This window comes from Polypterus senegalus, chromosome 16 (genome assembly GCF_016835505.1).
Source record: "Polypterus senegalus isolate Bchr_013 chromosome 16, ASM1683550v1, whole genome shotgun sequence".
Lineage (NCBI taxonomy): Eukaryota > Metazoa > Chordata > Cladistia > Polypteriformes > Polypteridae > Polypterus > Polypterus senegalus.
This window is the reverse complement of record NC_053169.1, coordinates 67038744-67051049: the sequence shown is the minus strand read 5'-3', so window position 1 is coordinate 67051049 and position 12306 is coordinate 67038744. Positions and strand designations below refer to the sequence as shown.

Sequence of the window (12306 nt, the reverse complement as noted above, 5' to 3'; positions counted from 1 at the left end):
AGTAAAAATGCACAGTTACTCTAACTATAAAGTACCTGGGGTGCAGTTCACTACTGGAAGAACTACAATAAACAGGTCTGTAAAATTAAATAACATTACTATAAAAAGGAGCCTTATGTGCGTATTATAGCACAACATTTTAAGACTTATTCCTATTAAGCTCATACAGGACATAATTATTCTCATAACCACACTGGACAAATTCAGAGCCTCCGATTAGGCAAACTAAACACTCATGTCTGGAAAGAAAATTAAAGTAGCCAGAGAACACTCATACAGAAGGAAAACATGTAAACCTCACACAAACAATGACTGAGTTAGGATTCAGTCCCAGTTTTCTTGAGATGTGAGACAATAGCATAAACCACTGTAGCACCATGGCCAAATAAAAGGATTTGTATTAAGATAAAATATTTAATCTTAAAATTTATGTAGTATGCTTACCGACTTGGTTATGAGCTGAGCCAGTAACTAGCAGGTTAAGAGTGCTTGATGCCATTTCCTTCCTTGTTGGATTAATCACAAATTCTCCATTAATAAGACCAACCCGCACAGCACCTAAACATGAATCACCAATTTGCCAAAATTGCATTTTAGACAGAACATACATTACTGTTTAAAAAAATGTACTTGGCTTAAATGTTAAACTATAGACACATTTTAATTGCAACTGGCGTGTGCTCTCAACTGAAAATGAGAAAATGAATAATCACTAAAACACAAAATAGGTAGAAAAATCACAGGTCACCATAATAAAATAAATAAATTTCTTTAAAAAAAAAAAAACAAAAGCATGGCATTGACGAAAAGATACCTCTTTGCATTAATCAGATTCATTAATCAGAAGGGCTAGGTTTATCTAAATACTCTCTTATTTTTTTTGTATTTTATTAAAAACAAAAGCTGTTCAAACTTTCCTATTATAGTCTTAATTTCAAAGAAAAGCTAAGAAAGCTAATCTTTCATAAGTCTGAAATAATAAAATACACATTAAATTGTCTGGATAATATGGCAGGTATATTATTTATACGTTTAAAAGACTCTAAATTAGCTACTTTGCAGAGAAATTATTATTTAAACTTTATGACACTAATTGGATGCAAAGTTGTTTAAGGGTACTATGTTAATTTATGCTGAAAACATAAAAAGAAAAGTGAATAAAATCAGTGGCTGTGCTAGATGGACTTTGAGGGATATACAAACATCATGTTTCTAAAGCAAAAGCAGTTCAAGTAAGAAGGGAATCCAAATATAGTAAAAGCATGGGCATTCCTAGCCAGCAAAATTTAAAGAAAAAAAAAATTATGCTGCATGTCTGTGTTCATCCTAGGACTATTCCCTGTATAAAGCAATGCCTATTTAATTGTTTAAACATTCAATAGGAGCAGCAACCTAAAATAGTGAAATGTAATTGCTCCAGAAAATGACAAACATTTTGCAGAGATATGTGTATAGGCAATGAACATTTAGTGCTGTCAGCAAGGTAGACAAGGTCCTGCATGAGGAGTTCTTGCATCCAGACCCACTGTGTTCAAGAATAAGGTGTGAAATAAGCTTTTAAATAAAAGTGAGATATTTTTACCAAACTGAAACAAACAATTTGTTAAGTGTACACTCAAATCCAAATAAAATAACATATTGTAAAAAAGACAATAAAATAAATATAATAATGTAATGATGGTAAACAGGTGAGTTGTTAAAAGGTTGACAAATTACAAATTTGTCTGTGCTTTGTAATAGTAATTTTAAATAAAATCAAAAAAGAATCACACTAGGAGGAGACAGAAGAAACCAAGAAATCTCCAAATAGCAAAAAATAATCCATTACAGTTAACAGAATGCATTTTAATGTACTTGCAAAAAACTATAATTTATTCATAGACAATATCTGATAAATGCTTGAATAACATTCTCATAAATACCTATTTTCATAAATCTCCTCTCAGAACTGCAACTAATTAGATTAAATATCAATCAGCAAAAGATACACAAACTACAAAAATCATTGCTTTGAAAGAGAGCTGCGTTCATCACCTTCAAGAACAGTAAATGAAAAATTGTATAAAAGCTTAATGAAGGCCATGTTACATTAGGCTGTCATACGCCCAACAAAAACAAAATTATTTTTGTTGAGGTATGAAATCTACAGACATGCATTAATAGTACCACACATGATTAATAAACCTGAACAGCTCAAATTACGTTTATTGTTAAAGAAAAAACATAAATACTCTACTTTAAACAGCAATAAAACACTGATAATAACAAGCAATAGCTATTCTACTTTTTCCTGCTGCGTCAAATATTACACAATAAAACTGAAAAAATAGAGCGACAGCTCTATACTCACCAACCGGTCCATTCCATGGAATGTCTGACAGTGTAAGGGCAGCTGAGGCTATTATTACAAATAAAAAACAAAAATATATAATGTTATTTTATTAAAAAGTGAGATTTGTTGCTGTATTTTAGAAGATTGTCATGAATCAAGTAAACAATGGGAAGTACAGATATTAAACTGAATGTTTTCCTCTTTAGCACATTTAATAAAGTAATGAATAATGATGAGCGTACTTTGTTCAAATTACTTTGCCATGTTTGGAAACTTCGCCAAACTAGACAAAATACATTAAAGTTAATCAGGAAGGAGGAACTAAGCTAGTTTTCAGAAGATTATAATGGTGCAAAGAACTTTTAAATGTCAATGAAGTCTAGGTCTGCATTTTTCAACTATGCTGGACCAGTTATTGTGGTCAAAAATGTGACCTGAGCTGTGAGTCAAGAGTACTAACCGCTGCTACACTCTGCCTAGAACAGCAAAAGATGCAGCCAACCAGTAACCACAAACAAATTACAATAAATAGCCACACACTAGCAATAAATTAAAAAAATATACATATCAATATAACTGTGCTCTTGTAGTTCTAATTTTTGGAGAACTGATTGACCCTGCCACAAAGTGGGTAGCACAAGTCAATCTTGGAATCTCAGTAGCCATGCTCCAAATTCCTATAAGAGAACGCAATGCAGAGCCAAGTCAAAACAAGCCTTAAACCCTGTGAAATAATAACAAAAAATGTATTACTATTTACACATCCTTTTCTTATTTTTTGATGGAAAATAGAAGTGCAGGGCGGCACGGTGGCGCAGTGGTAGCGCTGCTGCCTCGCAGTTAGGAGACCCGGGTTCGCTTCCGGTCCTCCCTGCGTGGAGTTTGCATGTTCTCCCGTGTCTCGCGTGGGTTTCCTCCGGCGCTCCGGTTTCCTCCCACAATCCAAAGACATGCAGGTTAGGTGGATTGGCGATTCTGAATTGGCCCTAGTGTGTGCTTGGTGTGTGGGTGTGTTAGTGTGTGTCCTGCGGTGGGTTGGCACCCTGCCCAGGATTGGTTCCTGCCTTGTGCCCTGTGTTGGCTGGGATTGGCTCCAGCAGACCCCCGTGACCCTGTATTCGGATTCAGCGGGTTAGAAAATGGATGGATGGAAATAGAAGTGCTAAATATCTACAAAGATAGATCATACACAGCTAGCATCTCTTTTTTGTTGTGGACCTGGTCATCTATGTGATTATCTATGGTGTAAAAAGGAGCATATTACAGTTATAATTACAGTTTATAATTCAGACAATGAAATACTGACTGTTATTTACTCGGAGAAGTTATGACATCCTTATGAATGTGTCATCTGTCTGCAAATGGGGAATCATGATACAAAATTGATTCACTCAGTCCCTAAGGCTCCAGGAAGTACCTCTGTTGTGGTCAACATCCTGCATGGTTCCTGTTCCAAAGAAGGTAGGTACCTCTTCACTTAATGACTACAGACCAGTGGTACTTACATCTCATATCATGAAGACCTTTGAAAGGCTGCTCCTGAACCATATGAGTCTTCTTGCAATGTAACATTTAAGCCCAATGCAGTTTGGTTTATGAACAAATACTGGAGTGGAGGATACAATCTGCTCCACAAGGTTTATTCTCACCTGGACAAAGCTGGCAACATTGCGAGGATTGTTTTTTTATTTCTCCAGTGTCTTTAGTACCATCCAGTCATCCCTGTTAAGAGGTAAGCTCAGAGATATGCAGGTGAATGAGCCTGTGGTGTTCTGGATAATGGACTGTCTGTCTGGCACACCGCAGTTTATAAGGCTCAAGGACTGTCTCTCTGATGTTTATGTGAGCAACACTGGATCACCACAAAGAACAGTCCTGTCTTCTTCTCTCTATACTCTGTACACCTCAGACTATAAATATAACACCAAGTCATGTCACTTGTAATAATTCTCATATGATTCTGCATATATGGGATGTATCGATATGGTGGATGAGAAAGAATGTAGAAGTCAGGTGGAAAACGTTGTTGCTTGGTGCAGAAAGAATTCTCTGCAATATTTAACACCAGCAAGCCAAGCAGCTAGTCATTGACTCTTGCCACACCAAGCAGCCTCTATGTCCAGACACTATTCAGGGAATGAATGTAGAGGTGGTACACTATGAGTAACTGGGAGTCCACATCAATGGCAGGTGAGATTGGTCTTGTAACAAAGATGAACTATGCAAGAAAGAGCAGAGCAAGCTTTGTTTTTCTTAGGATAGTGTGGTCCTTTAATGTGACATCCTTTACATATTCTATAACTCTGTTATGACCAGCGCAATTCTCTGTGCTGGGCCAGTAATATCATTTCAAGAGAGGACTAACAAATCAAATAAGGAATTAAAAGGGAAGGCTTAGTAACTGGGCGCACTCTGGAACCCACGGAGGTAATAGCGAAAAAGAGAATTAAAACGAAACCAAGTGCCATCATGAACAATGTTGCACATTTTCTTTCTGGCATAGTGGCATTGGGTACTTTCATTCAACGAATTATTCAGTAGAAGTGTGTCAAAAAACGTAACTGGGGCTCTTTGATTCCAAAGATAATATGCCTGCATAATGCCTTAATGTGACTGTAACTGCCAAATCAGATTTTTTTTCTTTTTAGTCTTTCCAGTGTATGTTCAAACCATAGTGTGTGAAAAAGCATAACATTTTAAGTTAATGGTAAATTCACATAAGGCTTTGCTTAATTTGAACAGAATGTAGCTTTAACATAGATAGCAGAAGATTCTGTTTTATCTCAAAAGTTAATGGAATGCCCTTAATTTATAGCTATATCTCATTGTGACAATAGAATGACCTCAGATTTTAGACACCTAGAAAAAAAAAACATGAACTGTTGGACAGAATGGTAAAAAGGCACATAGTTTCTGACCACTATGTTAGCATTACGTACTTATGGTCCTAGTGCATATGATAAAATAAAGAAAGTCTTTCTTTTCTTTTCCTTCTTGTTTGTATTATTAAACTTTCGTCTGTAACTTCTGGGTGAATTGTATGCTTTAATTTCACTAAAACGTTTAAAATGAAGACACTTAGACTGTGGAGTTTTTTTGTGTACAAGTAATACTAATGCTGAAATACCCTGGAAAACCTTTCTGGCAGCTGCATTTTGAACTATTTGGAAGCCCCTGACAAATGCAGCAACAGTATGTGTGTGTATACTGTATATTGTCACGCACGAGCACATGGGGAGCAGTTTAAAGACCAGACGCGCGTCACGACAAGTCGTGCCAAGGGACGATGGCGGGGTACTAACCTCTCTCTCTCTCTCTTCCCGTCGAAAAGACGAAGCACCACCGCCATAATCCTGCCCGGACAACCAAAACAACAACATTTCCGGGTTCCTTTCTTCTCTCTGGTCCCACATGGATGATTTCTATTACCCATCCACCACCATGTCTTCCCAACATTCCACATTTCTAATTTCTGGTCTGGCTCTTTAAAATGTCCGTCCCTCCATCCCTTGTTTGTCTGATGATTTTTTTTGGAAATAGTTGGACCTTTAATTTACAGTAAACGGGGCTCAAAACCCCAAACCTTGACTTGTTTTGTCTTATTTATTACAATATAATTATCTATCTATTTATTTATTTAATGTGTGTAAGTAAAAAGTCTGATGACAAACAAAGTTCTATAACTACCTAGCTAAATCTTTACCATTATTATTTCACAGGGTTCCATACGTAGTCTGACTCTGGGAGTGGTTGTGCTTTTTTAGTGATTCTTTTGACTAAGCACTCTGGCTAATTCTGTATGCATTTGGCCCACACACTCTTCCCTTATGTGGCTGCCAAGACTCGAAGATTGGTCTGTGCGTAACAAAAAAACCTGTGATATGAGGGATCAGTGTGAATATACTCAGAGGGCTTATATCTATTATTCACTGCCTGAACTGCGCTATATACAGAGGAGAAAAACATGCTTAATCCAGTAGTGAAGTATAAACATAAAATGAATCTATGCAGAACAACAAAGTATTTTCATAATATTCTCATTAATGAACGGTCAGCTATTGTACCCCTCAAATGAACATATTGCAAGGTTTTTTATTATCTACTAGCAGAATACCGCGCTTTGCAACGGAGAAGTAGTGTGTTAAAGAAGTTATGAAAAAAGAAAAGTAAAAATTTTAAAAATAACGTAACATGATTGTTAATGTAATTGGTTTGTCATTGATATGAGTGTTGTTCTCATATCTATATCTATACTAATAAAAGGCAAAGCCCTCACTGACTGACTGACTCACTGATCACTAATTCTCCAACTTCCCATGTAGGTAGAAAGCTGAAATTTGGCAGGCTTATTCCTTACAGCTTACTTACAAAAGACACGTAACGGTCATAACGGTCGACAACGTCCACCATGTTGAACTTTCTTATTTACGGCCCCATCTTCACGAAATTTGGTATTTGGCTTCTCTGAGCTAACCGAAACCACTGTACGTACTTATTTCGGTGGTATGACACCACTGTCAGCCGCCATATTGAACTTTCCAATGTCACTAATTCTCCAAATTCCCATGTAGGTAGAAGGCTGAAATTTGGTACTTATTTCGGTGGTATGATGCCACTGTCGGCCGCCATATTGAACTTTTCAATAGTCTTTGTTACGTATGGGCCCATCTTCAAGAAATTTGGTACGCGGGTTCCCAACACTAACTGAATCCTACTTACGTACATATTCAAATTTAAAGAGTTAGGTACCAAGCTGAGGAGCAGAACTGACAAGGTAGTCTTCTCCAAAGTTCTGCCTGTGCCACGCGCCAGTCCAGGTAAGATTGAGGAGATTAGAAGGCTTAACACAAGGCTCAAATCTTGGTGCAGGGTAGAAGGGTATAGGTTTATGGGGCATTGGGACTCCTTTTGGAACAGATGGGACCTGTTCCGCAGTGACGGGTTACATCTGAACCGGAGGGGCACCAATGTATTGGGGAGGCGTATGTGTAGGCTAGTCGAGGATTGTTTAAACTAGGGAATGGGGGGCAGGGAGTTTAGGACAGGTCAGATTTAGATCTATACATGGAAGAACAAACAATGGTGTAGAAATAAAAATGCATAGTAATGTAAATTTTAAGCAAACACGTAAAGGTAGAAGGATTAACGCATTAAAAATAGCTTGCCTTAATGCTAGAAGTATCAAAAATAAGGTAAGTGAGTTGGAGTTGTATGTAGCAGAGCATAATTATGATATTATAGCAATAACGGAAACCTGGCTAAATAACAAAGATGGGGATGAGTGTTACATAGAGGGATACATATATATATATATTTTCAGAAATATTCCAACGCCGTCTTTATATACTCAGGTTTTGACTTTATATATTCAAGTTTTGACTTTATATATTCCAGCGCTGACTTTATATATTCAAGTTCTGACTTTATTTATTCTGACAGTGACTTTATATAATCAAGGTTTGACTTTATATATTCGGGAATGACTTTATATATAAAACTTTTGACTTTATATAGTTAAATTCAGTCATCATTGCATAACTTTTTCTTTACCATAGAAATTTAAAGACTAAATTCAACTTCCATTTCTAACAAAGATATTTCTGGCGACTAAATAGAACCTACTTATATCCAAATTCGAGCTACTGTGCCATCGCCTGCCTGCCTAAATAAGTCACCCTCGCTTCGCTCTTACTTTTTTACCATTCATTTAATCATGGCTAGTGGTGGAAAATTATAAAATGGAAGGAGGATTACACTGAGTATGGCTTCACCAAAACAATTATTGATGGCGAATCGATAATTCATAAAGCTTCAACTGGTGATCTGTTTTTCAGTGTGAACCTCATATTTTGTCATACTTCTTCTCAAACCAAGGGGGTGCGAGGGTAAAATGAATCGGGAAGCGCTGATCAATGTAATCAGTGTACCAGGAAATCATGCAGTGACAGAAGTTCCCCTTTGCTTGTATTGCAATGTGTGATTAAATGCGTGAGTTTTTTACGCGTTATGGAGCACATGCATCAAAGCTTCTCAGCTGTGCTTGTGCTAAAAAAAGGAAACATTTTAAAAATAATGTAACATGATTGTCAATGTAACCTTTTGTAAGTAGTGCCTGGAGGATTCAGTGTGGAGAAACTGTAGAGACAGCAAATTTATTAACTTGTGGATAGAATTACACTGAGTATGGCTTTACCAAAACAATTATTGATGGCGAATCGATTATTCATAAAGCTTCAATTGGTGATCTGTTTTTCTGTGTTAACCTCATATTTTTTCATACTTCTTCTCAAACCAAGGGTGTGTGATGGTAAAATGAATTGGGAAGCGCTGATCAATGTAATCGATGTACCATGAAATCATGCATTGACAGAAGTTCCCCTTTGCTTGTATTGCAAAGTGTGATTGAATGTGTGATTTTTTAACGCGTTATAGATCATATGCATCGAAGCTTCTCAGCTGTGCTTGTGCTAAGAAAAGGAAACATTTTAAAAATAACGTAACACGATTGTCAATGTAACCTTTTGTAAGTAGTGCCTGGAGGATTCAGTGTGGAGAAACTCTAGAGACAGCGTGTGTATTAACTTGTGGATTTTTCTGTGAGTATTTGGTGGCAGCGTCACAAAGTCGCTTCTGTAACACTGCGTGCGTTAGTGTGCGGATATGTATATATATGTGTATATACACTCACCTAAAGGATCATTAGGAACACCATACTAATACGGCGTTTGACCCCCTTTCGCATTCAGAACTGCCTTAATTCTATGTGGCATTGATTCAACAAGGTGCTGAAAGCATTTTTTAGAAATGTTGGCCCATATTGATAGGATAGCATCTTGTAGTTGATGGAGATTTGTGGGATGTACATCCAGGGCACGAAGCTCCCATTCCACCACATCCCAAAGATGCTCTATTGGGTTGAGATCTGGTGACTGTGGGGGCCATTTTAGTACAGTGAACTCATTGTCATGTTCAAGAAACAAATTTGAAATGATTCGAGCTTTGTGACATGGTGAATTATCCTGCTGGAAGTAGCCATCAGAGGATGGGTACACGGTGGTCATGAAGGGATGGACATGGTCAGAAACAATGCTCAGGTAGCCCGTGGCATTTAAACAATGCCCAGTTGGCACTAAGGGGCCTAAAGTGTGCCAAGAAAACATCCCCCACACCATTACACCACCACCACCAGCTTGCACAGTGGTAACAAGGCATGATGGATCCATGTTCTCATTCTGTTTACGCCAAATTCTGACTCTACCATTTGAATGTCTCAACAGAAATTGAGACTCATCAGACCAGGCAACATTTTTCCAGTCTTCAACTGTCCAATTTTCGTGAGCTCGTGCAAATTGTAGCCTCTTTTTCCTATTTGTAGTGGAGATGAGTGGTACCCGGTGGGGTCATCTGCTGTTGTAGCCCATCAAGGTTGTGCGTGTTGTGGCTTCACAAATGCTTTGCTGCATACCTCGGTTGTAACGAGTGGTTATTTCAGTCAAAGTTGCTCTTCTATCAGCTTGAATCAGTCGGCCCATTCTCCTCTGACCTCTAGCATCAACAAGGCATTTTCGCCCACAGGACTGCCGCATACTGGATGTTTTTCCCTTTTCACACCATTCTTTGTAAACCCTAGAAATGGTTGTGCGTGAAAATCAAAGTAACTGAGCAGATTGTGAAATACTCAGACCGGCCCGTCTGACACCAACAACCATGCAATGCTCAAAATTGCTTAAATCACCTTTCTTTCCCATTCTGACATTCAGTTTGGAGTTTAGGAGATTGTCTTGACCAGGACCACACCCCTAAATGCATTGAAGCAACTGCCATGTGATTGGTTGATTAGATAATTGCATTAATGAGAAATTGAACAGGTGTTCCTAATAATCCTTTAGGTGAGTGTATGTACATATGTATATGCATATATATGTATATATATATACGCGTGTGTGTGTGTATGTATATATATGTGGATGTATATGTATATACACTGTATATATGTGTGTATATGTATATATATGTTTGTGCGTGTGTGTGTATATATATATATATATATATATATGACAGCAACACTCATGAAAATGACAATGTCAATCATGTTACGTTATTATTAAAATGTTTCCTTTTCTTTTTCATTACTTCTTTAACACACTGCACGGGTATTTTGCTAGTGTATATATATATATATATATATATATATATATATATATATATATATATACTTTTTTTAAACACATGCATGAGTTGAGACATCATGCATGTGCAAAGCAGTTTGGGCAGCAATGTTCTGTTGTGTCATATTGACCTGATTCAGTGCTGAGGTAAAAAAAAAAAAATTTTGTTTAAGTAAACTGCATGTCAGATTTCCAAGAAAATACTCAGGAAACACAGCATATTCGCTGCATATTATGCCAATCAACACTAGTAATGAAATATAAACAAAGAAGAAGTCCAACGCAAGCATCAAACATAATACTGAAACACAGGCAGCACTTTTTAACACAATCAAAAATATACAGTTAGTTCATACTAATCAGTTTAATTTTGCATCTCACCGAGGCATACAGTAGATCTAAGCATAAATTGAATTAAGGCAGATTTTCAGTTCACAGCATACATTCTGAGATTGTCATGAGCAAAAACACAAACAAAACTTACTTGAATGTTTAAAGTCATTTTGGCTATTTGGAGGAAACACATGCAAACTAAATTTTAAAAGTAGACAATGGGCGCATCTGGACAAAGGATATACAGTAGTGCTGTGAGGATCATGTTCTTTGACTTTTCCAGTGCCTTCATCACCATCCAGCCCCTAATGAGGGACAAGCTTTCCAGTACAGACCCTACTAAGGGACAAGCTGTCCAGGATTGGAGTGGATTTGCACCTGGTGAACTGGATTACAGATTACCTCACTGGTAGACCTCAGGTTCTCAGACTGGGGAACTGCATATCATAGGCTGAAATAGGAAGCACAGGAGCTCCACCAGGGACTGTTCTTTTTCCTTTCCTCTTAACCCTGTACAAATCGTACTTTAGCTATAACTCAGGGACATACCAGACATAGAAGTTCTCAGATGACACTGCCATTGTGGGTTGTTTCAGGGATGAACTACAGAAGAAGTACATGTGTCTGAGGAATGGTGTCAGTCAAATCAACTGCTGTTGAACACTTCCAAAACCAAGGAGATGGTTGTGGACTACAGCAAGTCTTAAACACTACTGAAATCTATCTCCATTGAAGGGGTTGATGTGGAGTGGGTCAAGACCTATAAATACCTTGGAGTGCAGCTGGATGACAGACTGAACTGGTCAGAGAACAAAAAGGCTAAGTACAGTAAGAGAAAAAGCCGGCTCTATTTTAAAATGAGGCTTGGCTCCTTTAATATACATAGGAAACTCCTGCAGATGTCCTATCAGTCTGTGGTTGTCAATACTCTCTTCTATGCTGTGGTGTGCCGAGGGGTGGCTGGCTTGAAGAAGAGAGATGCTGAATGTATTGACAATCTGATCAGGTGAGCAGGATCAGTGCTTGGCATGGAAATATACTGTCTGGTGACAGCGACAGGCAGGAGGAGAATGTTAATTAACAGAGAGGAGGACACTAATCCAGCTGCTATCTTTTATGAACAATGAATATCACCTACTATACACCACCATAACTAAGCAGAGGAATTTCATTAGTGGTAGGCTGCTATCACAAAACTACAGTACGGACAGATACAAGAGATCTTTTGTCCTCAGAGCCTTTAGACTCTTTAACTCTTCCCAGTAGGGGTGGGTTGTGGTTGAGTTCTGGGCCTGATGTTCCTTCTCTGCTCTTGTGGAGACTCCCTCATAAGCTATATTAGCTATGCATTACATCCGATATCTCATTACTTGGTCATTACTGTATAACCTTTTTCATAATGTGTCACTTTAAACATGTTAACTTATCAGCATAAGCCACATCACTTTATTTTATTTATCTTCTTATATAATA

At 37.6% G+C, this 12306-nt stretch overlaps 1 protein-coding gene across 1 annotated transcript in view; it reads right to left on the bottom strand.

Annotated features, from left to right (window-relative positions):
• The window catches only part of LOC120516496 (polyribonucleotide nucleotidyltransferase 1, mitochondrial), a 128117-nt gene that overhangs the window by 83079 nt on the left and 32732 nt on the right, over positions 1 to 12306 (bottom strand). Inside the window, exons 7-8 of the mRNA XM_039738200.1 lie at positions 2351 to 2398; positions 445 to 558 (exon numbers count right to left, since the gene is read on the bottom strand). Coding sequence (XP_039594134.1) covers positions 445 to 558; positions 2351 to 2398 — 162 coding nt within the window. The remainder of the gene's footprint in view (positions 1 to 444; positions 559 to 2350; positions 2399 to 12306) is intronic.